General features: G+C 49.0%; 1 protein-coding gene across 8 annotated transcripts in view; it reads left to right on the top strand.

Moving 5' to 3' along the window:
- JSRP1 (junctional sarcoplasmic reticulum protein 1) overlaps positions 1-19,020 on the top strand; it is a 67,300-nt gene that overhangs the window by 36,130 nt on the left and 12,150 nt on the right. For 4 of the 8 annotated variants that reach the window (XM_019513337.1, XM_019513333.1, XM_019513335.1 and 1 more), the window contains exons 2-4: positions 14,186-14,365; positions 15,824-15,960; positions 18,366-18,412. In XM_019513337.1, the coding sequence (XP_019368882.1) occupies positions 15,843-15,960; positions 18,366-18,412 (165 nt within the window). In that variant the 5' untranslated portion in view covers positions 14,186-14,365; positions 15,824-15,842. Of the gene's footprint in view, positions 1-1,946; positions 2,043-14,185; positions 14,366-14,750; positions 14,773-15,823; positions 15,961-18,365; positions 18,413-19,020 lie in introns of those variants that run through there. The other 4 variants (XM_019513334.1, XM_019513338.1, XM_019513339.1 and 1 more) reach the window with 4 other exon arrangements.

The following is a 19,020-nucleotide window of genomic DNA, read 5'->3' as shown; positions in this document are numbered from 1 at the left end:
TCACCCGGATGCCTGGCTCTAATTTATTTCTTCCTCGGTACACAAGCTTTCCTGGTGCTGGATCTTAATTGAGTCTAGACAACTGCATCAGAAGACTTGCATTGCAATAAGTACAAGAGGCGATGCTGTAAGTCCTGTGCTGGAAAAGCATGCTTCTGTGGACCCGTTATCAGCCCTGTAACACACAAATGATATCTTAAGCTCAGACTTGGTTGTAATGTAAAAGAACTAGCCCCCACAGAAGTCTCTGTCCTCCTGTGTGGTTATTAACAGGATATATTTTAGCTTTTGTGGGTCTTTTGATGATATATTTCTCTGCTGATGTGCTAATACCCCTGTATAGAGCACTACAAGAAATGACTACACCCTCCATGTACTGCTTGCAGAAAGGCACGTATACACATACCTTTTAAATACAGGGTGTTTTCTGCAAAGGCATTTCTGTTCATTATGGTTTCTCCCTTGACCTTTCCTCTCTGTCAGTTTAGAAACACTCCGTGCCGTACTAACCCCTGGAAGATCACAGTCGCTCCCTGGATTTTGCAAAACACATGCCTCTCCCGGAGACTGGTGGGTGGATAAACACCAGTTAAGCAGAATGATATTTTCCTTGGCAAAAGGCCAGGTCTCAGTTATTCCCACGTAAATCCAGAATAACCCCCCTGATTTTCAGAAAAGTTGCTTTGCATTTGCACCAGCGTAACTGAGATTAGCAGGTAACCCAAGCTATTTGCAATTTATCCCATAGTCTTTTGCAGACGTGTGAGTATAAGACAAAGTAGCTGTCCTCCCTACATGGGACACAGGGAATCTGTAGTACATGTGAGCACTGAAGGAGGACCAGCACCCCCTGCAGATGACATGGGGTGATACTGAAATGTAATTGCGTGGTCACTTATTTGAGTAATTGGATTTATTAAGTGCAGTTACTATCTATACTGCACTGGCAGAACAGGACTTCAAGAGTCAAGCTTCTTCACGTGGGAGGCTGCAGCAATATATTCCAGAAGGCGCTGCCATGGGAATTGCAGGAATGTCTCCGGCTGGCTGGCATGGGAAGCTGCCCCCACTCTGCCCACCTCTGACCACGCAACTCAAACCAGCCACGAGCTTATGGGAGGCAGGCAGCAAGATAAACATTACCATTTCAAACTTTGTTTCCCTACAGTCTCCTTCCTCCCAATTCCTTTTGTACCAGACAGCTCATGAATTTGTGATCTCTGTCACATTAGAAGGGTGGTATTATTTTTTTTATAGTGCCACAAGTGTGCATAGAGCCTCACCGACCTCTTTAAAAATACAGGTCACCGCTTGGTGGCACGTACAGCCTAAATAAAATGCGTCAGTGGGAAACAGCCACAAATAGAAACTCATGGGCAGTGAAAGATCATGATATGTGATATTTATTGAGACATCTTCTTTCTGTTGTTTCAACAGAAGTGGGCATGACCCTTTAACACCCCCGTCCTACAGGAGGGATAGCACACTCATATCTTGATTTTGTTTTAGCCAGAACTTGTTACTAAATGGGATTCCTTGTACAGAGTAGGCAACAGTCTGCAAGACAGCTGTAAAAATGATGAGCAAAAAGGGGGAAAAAATTGAGCTTGTGCTTTCTGATGTAGTGAAGAGGTCTGAAAAGTTCGATTTCCTTGTTACATTTAGACTAAATTTTGTAATGAACATTCACTGTCCTGTCCAGATTGACCCATTCTTTGACTGGAAAAGTCAGGATGGAGGACAAGAGTAAAGAAAGTGAATTTTAAGAACAGGAGGGATTTCTAACTGGTTCTTTTCATGCCAATTTATAATTAACTTAAATATGGAGACTACTAAGGATTCGGGAGCAAGGAAGGCTTTGTCATAGTTTCCGTAACTACAGCCTTTCAAGTTTGAAGTGAGAGATAACTAAATACAACCTTCAAGGTGTCTGGTACGTTCTTCAGCCCAACCAGGAAATACCAGAGAAGACGTTCCTGTAACTTCCAACTTTTGAAAAAGCAGAAGCCAAACTGTTCAAGCTACTGTCATGAAAAGAAAAGGTAAGGGGAAGGGGGAAACTATAGCCCAGTGTTTAAAATCCTCTAACCATGTAAGACTTCTTGAATTAACTTGAGCACAGAATAACAGGAAGAGAGAAGCTACCGTGAGACGGACGAGTAAAGATCAAATCCAGTGGAAAGAACGAGGGAGACGGGACAGGAAAGCTTTGAGGGGGGGGAATTAAGCCTAGGACTTGTGTTTTTAAAGAAGAAGTGGCTCTATGCTGGCATGGCTGCTCTGTTTGCCCATTAACCAATATGTGGAGTGGGACTTAGTGAGGATGATTTAGCCAGCCCTAAAACTCGGCTGACCTGCAGGGTCGTCCCCCCCGCCCTTCCTAATGTAATAGTGCAAGAGCCAGAACAGGGGGATCCTACTCAGCCTCTTATTATCAGAGAGGCCCTTTCTCATTGAGGGCAGTGTCATGCAGGAGCTTGCTGTGAAAGGCCAGGTTGGACGATCTTCTGAACGTGTTTGCAAAAGCCGTCTGCTAGAAAGGGTTTGGAGAAGGCTGGAGAGCGACTTCCCACAGTGATAAAGGGGCAGAAAGAAGCTGCTTCATATTTCCAGCCAGCTGAGCTGCAGTTGAAATGATCATTTAATGCTGCTGGGATTTAATTGTGCTATTAATGGTATTAGGGCACCTAGAGCTGTGGGTAATGTCTCTATCATTTCAAATTCAAATAAAAGACCAGCAAATGGGCAAAGCTGGCTCCAGCATGAGATACTGTCTGGGCTGGAGCTGGACTATATTAGTGCAGTTACATGCCTCGTTGGTGTCCCCACTACATTATACTCCCTTCCTGATGGACGCTCAGACTACTGGTCATGCTTGTAAAAGATTAAATTGGAAAGTATTTACTTATTTTGTGCATGCCCTGCCCTGAGCAAATGGAAGGATACAGCAAAAAGATGGAAGCCTGTATTTCAACAGGACTTTATTCTGGGACTTGATAGGAACCAGTTTGTCTGCAATGGCCATACAGGAAGTCATTGAAGAAATGTGGCTTGGTGGCTGGAGGAGAGACCCACAAATCGGGATTCCTGAGCTCTGGTTCCAGCTGCTGACTCGATATTGTGCATCACATGAGGCCAGATCATGGCCTGGCCCTATGTGGCAAGCGGTGCAAGTTATACCCCTCCACCAACTACAACTACGGATGCAGAGAGGACAGCATGTGCTGTGCGCCTGGTATATTTTCCTCCCCTCCCGTTCCCCCAGCAAGTGGCTGGGGCAGGGGTGAAGGGCCATGAATTTGTGAATCCACAAATCTGCAATCCAAAGGGGCGTAGCAACACAGCTGGGCACCCAGGGCAGCTGCCACATCCCAGGGCAGTGGTGACTTACAGTTGCTGCTGTGGTGCCAGTGCGACTGTGCAGCTGTGGTGGCAGCTGGCTTTTTCACAACCCCTCCCTCCCAACACACACACGCACCGTCCCTGTCTCTATCCCGAAGTTGCCCAGTTGCCATGTCCTAGTTATGCCACTGTTGCAATCCCAATGTATGGCTAAGCAAGCATGCCGAGCAGGAGCTGTACTGGTCAGGGCCTGGGAACAAGGGGAAAGCAGGCTTCGGGACCCATTTCCAGTCCTTACCCACAGCTAGGAGCAAAAGCTCAGCCTTACCCTTATCTCCCTCTGCCTCGGTTCCCTCATCTGTAAAGAGGAGACTTGTGATATTTCAGGACAGGACAAATTTTAGACCAGATAATTCCCAGCAGTGGCCCTTTAAGAAGTGAACAGTGTAGCCTGTTTTCCCTTTCTGAATGGCAGCTCCAAGGACAGCATTTCTGAAATGTCATGTTCAAACACAGTCGCTCGCTTGTATTTTCCTCGGAGGTACTAACGGCTGCAGATCTTCAAAGAGAATAATGATTAGCCCTGAGCAGCTCTGGGCTGTGAGAAAATGTATAATGGAACAATTATTGAAAGCAGCCGAGACTAAAAGTAGTGTTTAATGGGATCCAGCATCTTCTGTTTCAGCTGACCTGAAAGCTGCCCGTTCTGCCAAGTAAAGAGAGCAAAAGCCTTCGGAGATTCGTGAGGCCGAGTATGTAGGTCGCACGTGGATTAGAGTGTGATCAGGTTTGTTTTAACATTGAGCCGTTCTGAATATATAGAGATCACGCGGTCCACAAAGGGATCAGTGCTTTGAAATCACTTCTGGATTGATCACCAAGTGAGCCTCCCAGAATGCTTGGCCTCCTGAGGCAAAGGCAGGTTTGGTAAGGGTTTGGGGGCACAGCAGTAGCTTGCAAGCGCTTTTTACATTCGCCTGCATGTAGAGCCAGGGGAGTCGGTTGCATTCAGAGCAATGGGGCAAGGAGCCATCCACGACAGGTTCAGCATCCCAGTGTCAGAGCAAGCTTCCCCTGCTGCAACACACACACGTTGAGACCCGGCGGTAGAAGTGGCACAAGCCTGAGCGAGATGAAGAGTCTCTTAAATCAAAGGGAGAGATGATTTCTCATGGCTTATTCAGTCATTGCTCTCTTCTGAGATTGCTGCTAATTGCCTCACTTGTTGGCAGCTGTCATGGTGGCTTTGTGAAGTCTGTGGACTGAAAATAGACTGAAAGGCAGCAAACTCACTGCAGAGAGTAGCAGCTTTGTCACTGGTTATCTGTGCTGCCCTTGCAGTGGCAATCTGATGGAGGAGGATGTGGCCCAGCACCCCCCAAAACCACTCAGATGGAATACAATGTGTACTAAATCATAAGGAATGCCTATAAAACCCAACTAAGGACACACCACCTCTTCCTTGTATATAGTGCCAGAAGGACCAAGAAAGCCCGTCGGGTTGCTTGTGGGCCTCCCCTTTGTACAGTGTGTGATGAGGAGTGGACAGTGCTTGTTAATAGAAAGCAAGGCCTGTCTGTGAGAGTTGGCCTGAACTGGGATAAGTGATATGCAGTTCAAAACAACCCCTCAAAAGGACATACAGGGATAATGTGACATGCAGCTCTGTAGCTCTCCCGATTATAACCAACCCCCTCTGTAAAGGAGACTCCTGAAATCCCAGTCTTGGAGAGCCACGCGAGAGCTCGTCGGAAACGTTCTCTCATTTGCCGAAGGCTGCTGCTGAATGAGGTCTGTGTCCCTGCTGAACCGGATCCAAAAATCAGACTTGGGGCTCACGTGGCAGCGGGAACTACTCCTGTTCCTGCTGGCCAGGAATTGAACCTTGGACTTCTACAAAGCACCTTCAGCTGGAGTCAGCTTGGAGAGTCCAAGCAGGGGTTGGGAATGGCACTTCAGTGCTGTGCTTCGAGTCCTGTTATCTAAACAGCTGATTGTGGCGGGGGGTCCCTGCTGCCTTATCAGAAGAGGCGATTATAGTTGCCTTGGTGCCAGATGTGGAAGAGGATCCGATTTCTTTCCAGTCTGCAAATGGTGACATTTTTAAATGCTGGTGTAGGCCACTTCTGAGTGCCGCTATAGCAGGAGCAGACAAAATACAGGTCTAGCCTGCCAAGCCATTCTATATGGCCCATGGGGCCCCTCCAGAAAATACTTATTACCAGCCCATGGTGGGACAGAGCCCACCCAGCCCCATGGCATGCAGACAGGGAGTTATGGGGAGTTGCGCACCGTTGGGCCGGGTGGGCTCCGTGCCACCACATCTGGCTTCCTTCTGGAGTGCTGAAGCCCCACGTAGATGCATGAAGCTGAACCAGCCCGATGGCGCACAGCTGCCACTGGTGTGCAGGTCCCACCTGCAGTGCCGTGAGCCCCACAGGACGGCACGGAGCCAGCGCGGTCTGATTTGAAGGCGCATGCCAGCAGACTAGGCAGGCTCCATGCCACTGCATACAGCCCCTGGGACTCAGCTGGAGCCGCATGCCACACCCCCACCAGTGATCCACCCCCACACACACTATGATAGAGTAAGACTTTATATTGAGCTATATACACCACCATGCAAACACACACAAAATCAGAACCAAAAACAAAAACAAAAAAATTTAAAATGTTGTTATAGTAGAGGTTTGATTTGTAGTATGATTTGTTTTTTTTTTCCCTCCCCCAGTTCCAAGATGGCAAGCCTCCCTCCCAAAAGGACTGGTTTCCAGGGGCAAAAGTCAGGGGTTAGGGGCAGGATTTCCAGTTGCAAGATGGTGATCAGGGCAAGTGGGGGAATCAGAAGCCCACAACCTGAGGAAAGGGACCTCTACCAGGGAAAGGAGGCACCGGCAAACACACAAACAGTAAAGGAGAGGAAGGAGGGGAAAAAAGGGCCAGGCACCCCTGGATCCTCTTCCCATTCCAGTAACAGGGCAGGGGCCCCATTACAGCTGGTAACGTGCAAAAAGGCAAGTGCAGTGAAGTGGCGCTGATTCACGCCAGCATTCAAACCCCTGCCAGCTGAACTGGACCAGGCCAAAGCCTAGAGCTGGCACTGATGACATGGCTAGGACTTCCCGGCCCTAGACAGAGGTGAAACGTCATTATGCTTTCTGCTTGAACTGCGAGTTGCGATTGAAACTTTTGATCACAAAGGAGTTACAGGTTGAGAAAGAGGAAGAGAGAAAGAGAGGAAACAGCATTAGATTACAGAAAGTTTGGGTTGGAGCAGGCCTCAGGAGGTCATCTAGTCCAACAATTAGTTTTCTTTGTTCTTCACTGGCACATCCCAGAGGGCTGTGGAGGGCTATTGCTCCTTCTTTTGCCTGTAAAACCCATAGGCCTCAATTCAGCCACCAGGGCTATTCAACTAACATTGTTGGGAACGACTGTGAGAAGACATAGCCTCTTGCTGCCTTCAGTGTGCTGATGGCAGATAGCTCCATGTGTCCAGCACGTGCACTACTTTGTCCCCACTGGACGAGCAACAGCTGGTTGTAGTCAGCTATGGGAAGGATGGATGTGATGTGCGGGAGGGCACCGTAATACACTATTATCTTGCCTTCTCTTAGGGTTACCTGCTCACTGGTTTGTTGTTTTTTGGGGTTGGGGTGTTTTTTGTTGTTGTTGTTTTTGGTTTGTTTGGTTGGGGTTTTTTGTTTTGTTTTTGGGGGGGTGGGGGTTGTGGCAGTGCAGTTTGGACTTCTGCTCAATTCCTCACTGTTTCTGGACACCCAAAAAAAAAAAAAGGGTCACCACAAGTGACGCTTTCCATCTTGCTTAGCAAGGGGGAATTCACCTTTTCCCCTCACAATGCCTTAACCACGATGCTTTGTATCTGTGGCACTTCTAGGCTACCTACTGCAAATATAACCAGGGTAGGAAAGGGAAAGGCCAGGCAGAAACTGGAAACCACCAGATTGCAGCTCGACTTGCAAGAAGTGCTGGCAGTATGCACTGTCTGTCTCCTTCCCTTCTCACTGGCCCCAGCCAATATCATCCGTTTCAAACCAATGGGTCCGATCTTGTAGCTCACAATGATCCCGAGCGGAGGGGATTGGGAAGAGGCTGAGCCGCACTGTAACACCCATCCCTTCTATAGGCTGTCCTGCAAGATCAGAGGTAACAAGCAATGTTCTCCTGGATGAGCAAAATTTGAGGTTATGATGAAGAGTCCCAGCCTTGTTTCAGAGGCAGTTTGCAGAGAAGCTTGGTCCTCGTCACAGTTCTCCAAAACCACGTGCTTCATCATGCCTGGATAGAGAAGAGATGTTGATCTGTGGCAGGCAGGCAGGGCACCACTCTGAAACAGTGGAGCCTAGTCAAATATTTGTTATAAGTATCAACTTGCACAATCCATCTCTCTCCAGGTCCTTAACTGTGTGTTAGCAAACATTACCCAATCACATCATTATGCCTGGTGGCAGGGAGCCATGAGAGCCTTCAGCTTCCAGATCGCCCTAAGCTGTCAGTCTGTAGCACCTCCACAATTGGATGGTTCAGTTGCCTTTGCTAAAATCCTCCATTTTGATGGATTGTTTTGCAATTCATGATGGAAATCGAGATTTGTAGAGAGAAAATACATCGCATTGCTCCTTTTGATTTTCAGCAAGCTCCCTAACAATGATAGTGATTTGAAGTCTGTAGCACTGCTAGAGTTAACAGATCACATAAAGAATGGCTTTGGCTGCAACTAGTACATTTTTACCTCTGGGTTGGAAGGCAGCAACTATATTTCAATGCACAGAAAAGCTGCTGAATAGTGTTGGGAGACGGAGTGGTGAAGAACATTGCATCCAGTAAAAATGCAGTGGAGGAATCTCAGGTCAGCAGAATATTGCTGTCTGGATTGGAATTGGGCCAGTTCCTTGAGTTTGACACTCGTGCCTTGGGATTTGTGATAATTGTAAATATTCATGATCATTTTTCTACAGACTTGCTTTCTCTTGCTGTTTGCCACAGAGCAGCTTTGTGGATGGAGAACTGGACTGGGGCTCAGATCTCGGGGGAAGAGGGGTCTCGTCCTTGCTCTGCCATTGTTCTGTTGGACGGGGTGGGCAAACCATTTCCCTTCTGCAGTCCTCAGTTTCCCCCTTTCTAGAGATAGCAGTACTGACCTCCTTTGTAAAGCACTTGGTAGCCCTACAGATAAAAAAATCCATACAAGAGCTAGGTATTATTACCCCCAGAGAAAGTTCCTGTGGCAGCCCAGCCATAAGTACTAAGTTAGAGAGGAAGGGTTGCTCAGTATTAACTTATGGCTTAACTTCAAGTCCCAGCTCTTCCTCAGACTTATATTACCTCAGGGAACTTCCTAAGAGCATGTATACATTACAGAGCTGCTGCTGCTATAGTTGTATCTCCATTAGTAGATCAGCAAAACCCTCCAATAAATAGGCAGTTGGTATCGTGGGGGCTAGGGGTTAAGGCACCCCAACCCACCTTTGACCAGGGTGGTAACTGGCCTGGTATTTCCTGGGGGCTCCCACACCACTGGGAGCCCCACCAGGCCACCCACTCCCAGCAGGGTGCAGTTTTAGGTCATGCCCAGGACCAGGAGCCTCCAAACCATCCCCTACCGCTCCTGACCTTACCTCCAAGATATTACATACAACCTTGCAGCCAGATGATGTTTCTACCTGGCTGCCAGCAGCCATCTGCTCTGTTTATATAGGTGGCCAGAGTTCTAAAATGGCCGCCACAATCAAGCACCTGCTGGCTGCTTGTCTCAGCCCTTAAAGTGGCAGGCACCAACAGTGCCCTGCTATATGTGTGCTGGTGAAACTGTGGTATAGACCAGACCTAAGTCCATGCCTCAGCACCTGACAAGCAGGGTGTTAGACAAGGGTGGTCTTCAAAGACTGGGAGGCACTGGATACTATGGTAATGGGGATGAGATAAGTACTTTAGACAGTTCACTCCTCATTGTTGTTCTAGTTGCATTCAGGGATTAGTCACTAGCCCCACACAAGAATGCTGAAGCTGTCTAAAATTGCTCTTTTTAACCCCTACCAATGAAGAACATGGTTTAGTGACCTACAGGCTTTTCTTTATGTAAAAGATAGGTTTCGTTCCACAGTTAACAGTGCCTTTCAGCATCCCATCACTTTCTCCAGCACCCAGCTTTTCCTTGAAAGTCTCCCCTCTAATGTAGATTGAGCTGATGCTTGGGAGTTTTGCAAAGATCAAAGGTCAAGTTGGTCTAGCTGAGATAATCTCCTTAGCAACAGCTTTCAGGGTGGCTCTGGTGGCCAGGTCATGAATCTGGACCTGTGGAGTTTACTATACCGTTATACTCCACTTCCATTGAAAAAACAAGTTTGTGGGCCTCATGATTGTGGAGGTAATGTAGGAAGTGCTAACTGAATGCAGCTGATGCTGTGTTGCACATTTGAATCTGTGGGCAGCCTGAAACGGTAGCTCTGAGTGGTGCGACTTGTCCCACTCATCTCAGCTGTGGCTCTGGGAATTCTTCAGTTCTGCAACCACAGAATATGGCCTTTTTCCAAGAGGCCGTGAAATTCCTCATTTTTGCACCAGAATTCACCCTTTAGCTGGGTGCTCACTGTTTCGTTTGTGGTCTGCCTGCCCCTGCCAGAACCTCTCAGTAGCTGCCTGCTGATCTCCAGCATAGGTTGATGAGCTAGGACACGTGATCTACCGAACAGTAACTTGAGGAGCCAGGGAGATGAGATACTGAGCTTCCCTTCTGTGACATTTTGGTTGCCTGAACACCGAGGAACAGAAGCCCAGGGAAAAGAGCTGAGCTACCTCAAGATCACAGAAGGACATGGGTGGGAGTGGGGGGAGGGGAAACATCTCTAAAACGACTCATTACTGCAAATAACAATCAACGAATGTACTCTTCCAACTGGGAGCAACGGGGGTGGGTTTTTGCATGGGAAGGAGGAATGGGACAAGTTAGTCCCGATGGGAGGGTAAACTGCTGTTGTGGAATTTAGGGGATACAAAGAACCACTGGTATCTTTTCACCTCAAAAAAGCCAGCAGGCTGCGTTCTCAGTGGGCAGATAGACACGTACCCAGGTAGAGGCAAATCACAATGGCAGCTCGGGCAGGTGCAGAAAAGGATTCCCTGCTAACAACCAGAGCCCAGCAAGCCCGGCATGAGCACTCGGCACGGCCTGGGCAGGGCCTGGCACCAGCCCAGCGCTCTGATCAGTTACCTCCAGTGTCAGTTTCAGCCGGGGCTTTCTGCTGCCCATCCTCTCCTCTCGTCTCGTCTCGTCTCATCGCTGGATTATGTTGCCGAGACTCTTTCCCTCCCTCTGAGCTAGCCCTCTCCCAGAGACACTTTCCCAGATTCAGGTCAGGAGAGAAACTGGGATCCAGGGGAGTTTCAAGGGATTAGGAAAGAACTTGCCTCTGGGAAACTCTTTCCTGCATCTGCCTGGATTAAATTGTACAAGGAATATTGGCACATTTGTAACTTGGCAAGGAACTTGTTAAAAGCTAAGCATGTGGAGGCAAAACACCCCCCCCACACGCACACAAACACACACTCCCTCATCGCTGCAGGGAATATGGTGAAAGATTTCCTGAAAAGGAGGAGAACTAGGTTTGTGTCACATTTTCCTGCTCTAGGATGAATACCGAACATGCAGAAGGAGTTCTGTATTTCACCACGATAAGTCTTGTCTTGCTATATATTCCCTAGAAGCGTCCATAGCCAGCTAGAGGAAGAACGGGATTACAGTATCCTGAGCACCAAGTGAATCATGATTAACTGAAAGCAGGAGGAACTTTTTTCCAGACAGTTTACCATGTTCTGTTTTCATTACATCGCCCTAAATCCAATAAACCGAACATGTCTTTTTAATTAACAGTGGTGCCCTTATTTGGGTGGAAATAATGACATCAAGGGGGGTGGGGGAAGCAAGAGTTAACAGAGTCAGGCTTTGATTTATAAGTTCCATCTAAGTTCCCTTCTTTGATCTGGTTCAGTCTTGAGCAACATCAAATATTATTTGTATTATGACAACTGTCTCAATAATTAGGAAGATGCCGTCACTTCTTGGTTTTTCCGAATGGCTATACAGTAACCACAAGTTGACAGGGGCCGTATTTTCAAGTGTTTGGGACCTGCAGTCAGAGCCAGGCTGTCCAAAGGGCTCATACTACAGAGGTTTTGCGAAAATCTGATTGCTTATATTGGTGCCTAGATCGGAGCCGATTCTTCTACCAGCCTGGTCTGATGTTTATCCTTTCTCTTGAATTAGGCTTGTCACTGATCCCCAGTCATGCTCCTTGGCATGCTTCCTTCCTCTCATTTCCAATTAATACCCTTGGACCCATTTATTAAAACATGGGAAGATTATAACCCTTGAGCTAAGGTCAGGCCATTCAGTACACCATAAAACAGCAATAAAAGGAGCATACTCTATTGAAGGTCACCTTTAAACTAATATGATGGCATCCTTTAAAAAGTGCTTTGTATGCTGTTTTTATGCTGATAATAAGAAACAGATTGAACCATTTGAAAGCATTTGCCCAGTACAATAAGCAGTGGCGAGGCCTGCATGCACTCAGGCTGTTTTCAGCTGAGGAATAAGCTGTTGAACTTTTTGTCTGAAGTCCCAAAGGAAAGTATTTTTCTATCATGTAGGCTGGAATAGCAATTGCAGCAAGAGCAACTGAAATCCAGGCTTTCACACTGGAGCACTGTGGGAAAGAAAAGAACCTCAATTAATAAAGACAATGTATTGTGCAATAGCTTTGCTGCCCTTTGTAGCTTTATTGGAAATATTTTTTTAATAAACGGTTTTTCTCCTGTTAGTCTAGCAATAAGGTATACATCATGTGCTTGTCAAATCACAGGCTGGTGCCATGGAAATGTAGAAATGTCACTACAAGCACCATGAGATTTTGTGGGTTTTAATTTTTAAATACCCACAAATGCACAAGTTTCCTTTTCTAGTTAGTTATGCTTCCCAGATGGCCCTGTTTGCGATGTTAACACAGGTCCGTTGCATCGAGTTACAAGATGTTCTTGGTGCTTCGACTCCAGTGATTTGTATCTGGAGTCTCTCGGTATTTTAGGAGTACTGCTGCCCCACTTCTTGGGGTCTGGCGACTTATGTGAGAATCTCAGCTTTCATTAAATAAAACTAACAAAAGGCCTAAGTCTGGAATCTGCACAGTTGGGGAGACAGGTTTGGAAACATATGAACCCTAAGGCAAAAAAACCAGGAGCCCAACAAAAGGATCCAAAATGTTTTTTGGGTTTTTTTAAGATCTCGTGATTTTTTTTGAATGCTTCAGCTTAGCATTACCACATCCTCCTGTTTCTCTTGTTAATGAATTGCTTATGTTCCCAGCACAATTAAGGGTTTGTAGCTTTCCTTGAACAGGCGAGTGGTCCTCCTGGTTTGCATGATACTACTCACGTGAGGAAGGCTTTACAAGATTAGGGCCTCTGCTTTTAGAGAGGGGCCCAGACCCTGGGCTGCGTCCAAAAAGCACTCAGCACAACTGAGACAAAGGATAAAAGGATAAGTTACATCTACACATGCATTTAAGTGCAACTAAATTTAACACACATTAAGCCAATGCGCATTAAGTGATTTTTGGCAGGTGTCTACACATGCAGAGACTTGGCACTAAAGTTAGTGCCGGGTCACGTCTATACGTGCGTTAATGCACTTTAATCTCGCCTAAATTTGATACCTGCATTTGCAAATTTAGGTGCCATTAGCCTAATTTCACCACTGTGAATGTGGATTAAGGGCACGCATGTGTAGACACGTGTCCGCAATAGATTTGAAATTAGGCTAACATGCATTAACGCGTCTTGTGTAGACGTGCCCTTGTGTCCACTTTACTATGGGGCCAACAGGCTCCTTGGCCATGCTCCAGCACAGAGGCTGCCCTAGAGTAGAGGTGTCTTGGGCAACCGCCCCTCTAACAGTACACCAGGAGCCAAGAGAGATGGTGCTACAGCTGCCTGAGGTCTCCAGGCATGGAAGAGTAACTTTAAAGTGCCCCATCTGCTTGATGCAGGGTCCAGGGTCTCTCCTGCACCATGCCGTGCCCGCGAAATGCAGTGCCACCTGGGAGGCGATACTGTAGGAAGCTTACCTGATCCATTTGCCTCCTTTTAAAACACTAGCAGCAATTTATTAGCTTCACTGCCTTGGTTTTGCATTAATGCTCTCACTGCCTTGAATTTCCTTGCTTGTCTCTTTTATCTGAAAGAGGGAAGAGAACCACCCGTGCCTGATAAGGTTAGCATTTAAAAGTACCCAGCTGAACCCTTGGTATTCATCACAACGAGGTGCAGGAGGTAGTGAAAGCAGATGGGGCAGAGCTAGTTCCTGCTGCTACTCTTTGGGCAGATGTCTGTGAGGCTGTGTCTGGGCAGCAGCACCTCTGGAGTGAGATCTTTAGAGACCAAGGTATACATCAGTCCAATGATCCTCTCAAAAAAGCTCCATTAGCCTCAGCATGACTAACGTGGAGGCCTTTGGGTTGCAGTTTCAAATCTCACCCATTTCTTAGCATCTGCAAGCATGGAATCTGCTCGGGATAGTGGGAAACAAATAGTTTCCATCCCCCTTGCTCCTGCCCAGGTCTTTTGTTTTCCACGAGGCACTCCAGCATCCACTTGCAAGTGGAGTAAAGATGGTGGGGAGGGGAGCCAGGCTCTGGGATGGGTTCGTGTCGCTACCGCATAGAAGAGCTTCGGTACCTATGGTTCCCTCCTCTCTGCCAGCAGGCAGGGGCGCAGCGGATCTGTCGGGAAAGGGAGCCTCATGTTTAATTCTTTCTCTCTCTTTCAGAGTGAAGTCAGACCCTTTTCTATCTCCTGGGACTGAATATTAAAGCGATGGTCGCTTTAGCCTCCTATGATTGGTTGATATTTTGCTCTGGCAGGACCCAGCACCTGTTGCTGTATATTACTCTATAGGGACTGAGCTGGACAAGAGGCTGAAGGCTGGACGGCTGCATTCAAGCCCTAGGTATGACTTTGTGTTGCTTTTAACCCTTTTCTTTGAATGCAGACAAGCCCCGGGGCACAAAGCGTTTGCCTGCATTTGAATGCAAGCTCGCTGGCTAGCGGGTGACAAGGCTGCACACAGACAAAGCCTGTGGTTCGGCTGCCTTGAAAGAGCTGATGGGGAATGGAAGGGGGCTATTTTTGGAAGCTTCTTTGATGTGTGTCAGCGGTGGAGTCGCACTTTGGACCCGAGCTAGTTTCTGAAACGTGGCTGCGGCCAGGGAGGTAGAACCGCGTGGTGACTGCATGCGTGTTCTCCGTGCCCACCTGCACTAAATGCTCCACAAGCAGCGCCCTGCGCTAAGGCATATACAGCCAACATAGCACACACACAGGCGGAGGGTAAGCCCGACCTCGAGACCTCCTTCAGTGAGTTTTTCTCAGGAGGCGGGAGGAGGGGCGGGAGCGCAGACCCAGAGCTGTGCATGCTGGAGCCAGCCTGTGGCATCACCATGTTGTCAGGAACTTAGCTGCTGCTTTGGAAAACTTCTCGAGGCCTCTGACATCTTCCCAAAGTCAATTCTCTTCTGCTGGCTGATGCAGCCCATTTTGTGGCCCTCTTGATCATGCTGCCTTGTTGCACTAAACTGTCCAGCGAGGCTACTTTGCTTTACAGAGGCAAAAACTGTGCTGAGTTGCACGATGGATGTGACGGGGTCCCTGTGTCCCTGGCTCAGCTATTGGGATCCTAAAACAATAAAGGGAAGGGGTATACACACACATGTATATGGGCATGCAGACATGTGCCAACTCCCAGCCTCCTGTGCATTAGGTAGGGGATGAGAAAAGTGGACCAGACGATGTCCAGTAGCAAGCACGGGTTACTGCAGAACTTCTAGTTTTAGCTGCTTAGAAGTAGACCCTGATCTGTATCCTCAGAGCAGTCCCGTCCCTGCGGAGAAGCCAGTGCGAGGCAGGGAGTGGCTGCAGAGGAAGGAATTGCAGGAGGGATGAAGTCCTGTCCTCACATCCCTCACCACTGCCTGGAAAAGGAGGCTTCAGGCAGAGCGAGCACAGCAGCCGCAGCCGCAGCCGCGGCCCAACAGAGGAGGACAAATCCTTGACTCAGCACAGGGCAGCTGAGACCAGAAAAAGGTTTCTGCTGCGTCATCAACTTCCCTTCCTTCAAGGCAAAAAGCTGCGCTGCTCCTCTCTGTGCCTCAGTTTATTCCTCTTTAAAATGGGCCCGCTGGGCAGCAGAGTGCTGAGACCATGTTTTGCGGGATAGGAGACCTCCGAGAGCCTCAGGCAGCAGCTGTACAGCAAGGCTTGCTGATCCCTGAGGCATTTACCCGCGCGTGTGATGCCCTTTTCATCGAGGCGCGCCACCCGCGTTGCTTGGTCACAGACAGCTTTGCTACCCCCCATCGGCCGTGCTCCCTAATGACCACGATGCATTTGTTTTTGCCCCTCTGTTCAGTGAGAGACGTGGAGGTGATATGGCAGCAGGCCCCTGTGAGGCATTGGAGACAGACCTGGAATGTCCTGAGGCTGTAGAAGAGCTGCTATTACAGGCAGAGGGCATTCAAAGGCGGTCGAGGGAGGACATAAGAGAAGGTACCTTGTCCGCATGTGGTGCTGGAGGCTGCGCTGGTGGGCTTTCCCTGCAATAGCTCCACAGACTGCTTTTGCCTGCCAGGCGTTAACAAATACAGTCAGGCTGTGCTGATGCCGTTGGAAAGATGCCGCAAGGTGTCTTTGAGGGGCTCGTGCCCACGAGCCTGCTCCGTGCAGTGAGACTGGCTTACCGAAATGACGGCGTGCCTCCGAACTTGCCAGGAGCTGTCGTGCTGCCGTTTAGCAGTGTGCTAAGACCCCCACCAGGAATGCCTTAGTCTTTAAAGGTGGTCTGCAGAGTGAAAATGTGGGGTTTTTACTGTTGTGGCACTGAACTTTGTTTGCAAAGAGCCCCAAAGCAGATCTTAACACCATTTTTTCCTGTTTCCTTGTGTTAGAAATTCAGGCTTCATGCACTGCTTCTCCCAGAAGACTTTCCCAGCGGCTGGGGAATTAGTAGGTTTAAAGCCTGTTTAGCCAGGTAGAGACATGATTGACTGAGAGGTTTGCAAATTTGTGCTTTGGAGAATGCTTGTTTAACTCAACCCCAGAGAGACAGCTGGGAGAAAAGCTCTTTGTGTTAAAGATTGCCCCTGTAATAGGGCAGCGAGCACTCCCTGTCTATGTTGCTGGGTCCTTTAGGGCAACCTGTGGCATCGTAAGTGGCCCAGACAGCCTCTGTATGTAGCACACAGCAAGTCAGGGAGGGGACAGGCAGCACAGTGGCAGATAGGATATGGGACAGAAAGCAGAGCAGCAGACAGGGTAGGGAAAAGGGACTGGAGTGGCACTCGGAGAGCATGCAGGGCCAGTTTGTGGCACAGCTTCCAAGAAGGTTGGCCCCCACTGCTCTCGGCAGATCTAAGACCTCCAGAAAACAGGGAAAACCAGAGTTTGATGCTTCTTGAGGGCAGGATAAGGCCTTTAGATTCATTGGACACTAAAGAAAACACTAAATCCCCATTCAGTCGTAACTATTGTAATATTTCTTGTATTGAACGTTTTGACACACAAACTGAAGGAGATAGGCTAAGACTGGATACACGAGCTGACATGGGAGGAGAAGATCCAGCATGGTCACTAATGAACTGTCGCTCACCGTCTTGAACCGCTGGAGAAATCTCATTCCCCGCTTGCTTTGTTCTCCTTTTGTCATCGCTTGTGACTCGTCTCAAGAGCCATTAAAGGACCTGACTTTCAGAAACGCAGAGCATCTGCAGTTCTCTTTGCTTCCAAATGTAGCTGTAAAGGCTCAGCGGGTCTAGCACTCGGGCCCGTGGAGCGCCTGCCAGGGCATCCCCAGCGCGCAGGCACTAAATATCACCACGGGCGCAGCTTGCGAGGTGAGAGGAGCACGGCGCGCAGAACGAGGGGCTCCGACGGTGCGTATTTGTGCAGCCCGCTGAGGTTGGCAGTAACCAAGAAGCCCCAGCCTGCAAGTTTCCAGTAGCGTGGAGCCATCCTCCAGCTCACCTGACTTGTGAGAGATCAGGCTTTAAAGGCCTGGCTTGGTTTCTCAAACTGACTGTGTCTTGTATTGCCGTTTCAAGGATGACTGTAGCCAATCTCAGACCTACGCCCAGAGACCTTTCCTGTCCTTTCATGTCTCTAGAGTGGAGAAACTCCCGCTGGGGGGCTGTCATGGTAGTGGCCACTCAGGATCCATGAAGTCAGAGAATTAGGTCCAGGGGCTGCTGGAAACATGTGGACAGACCACCCTCATGACTTACTGCTCTGGAGGCTGCGATTGCCCCAAGCCGCCCCCGAGGCCAACCCTGTGTTTGATGCATCCCAGAAGCAGAGAAGGCAGCCAGGGTGCCTGACCGGCAGCCAAATGCATGTGTTAGAGGGAGCATATCAGGCAGGAGCCGGACAGGGGAGCCTCGCGACAGCTCTCCCAGCAGCCTGCAACTTGCACTTCGAGGCTCTGTTCCTACAACCAGATCCGTCACTGCAGGGACACAGGTTGCTACCAGGATGAGGAGGTCTGCGTGTGCTGTGGCACACTCAGTGACGCACGTGGCTTGTGACTCCTACTTACCTGTGAAGCCTTATGCCCCGTGTGACGCTGCTGCATGATGACTGCTTTTTAGAAGACCATCCAGTAAAACCTCTCCCCTGCCCAGTAACTGCATTGCCTTCAGTGCTCGACACCTAACTCCCTTTTGGCCCGAGCGAGAGATCCCTCCCAAGTGTGTGCACTTTGGGGAACAGACATCATGGTTGCTACAAAGACTAAAGCAAACATCCTACCCTTGAGCCTAAAGGAGAATTTATTGGCAGTACCAGCATGGTTTCCATCTCCTCTGTCTCCAGCGGCTAGCTGCTGTGATGGTGTCATAGTCTGAGCCCCCGAGGATGTCCCTGCTTCATGGCTTATTCGTTATGCATTTTCTCTTTCCCAGGTACAGAGGTGTCACAGGGCAGCGAGGAGGTAAACAGTACGTCACATGTAAGTAGCACACATCTGCACTCCCAGAAAGTCTGTACCTCTGGGGGGGTGCTCTGTGCATGCTGGCCTGGGTTGTATGATGCCGGATGTTTGCAATGGGGCCATCCAGGCTAGGTAGGAAGCTGCAGAGATCTGGTATGAGGGTCATAGGATCCTGGTGGGGTCCAGTGTGGAGCTGATCCCCCTTTCCCAAGCTGTCTGGGCACCTCAGCAGCAGGACCTTGCATTCATATTGCTTGGCTAAAATCATTCAGCCCTAAAGAACAGGGCTGCCCTGGCAGTTCCCCACAGAAGTGGGGAAGGAGGCAATGACGAGACAGATGGGGCACGTGCTTGGCTCAGAGGAGCATAGACTGGATGCTAACGGGGGCTTCCAACAAGCTGACTTGTGAGGTGGTGGGAGCCGGACGTGCTGAGCAGGGCAGCGTGCCACCCCGCAGGCCTGGCAGAGCCCAGCTACTCTGCTCATCTCGGGTGCTTGGTCTGCAAAGGAGAGCTTGCTGGCACCAAGGGGCTGGAGAAGCCAGGGAGGGGGGAGCACGTGGTCCAAGTTACTGAGGCAGAAGGAAGCTGAGGCCGGGCACGTGGATTTCTGGCCTGGGAGAGGT

This window comes from Gavialis gangeticus, unplaced genomic scaffold (assembly GCF_001723915.1).
Source record: "Gavialis gangeticus isolate Ggan-Ray unplaced genomic scaffold, GavGan_comp1, whole genome shotgun sequence".
Taxonomy (NCBI): domain Eukaryota; kingdom Metazoa; phylum Chordata; order Crocodylia; family Gavialidae; genus Gavialis; species Gavialis gangeticus.
This window is presented reverse-complemented; position numbering and strand designations above follow the sequence as displayed.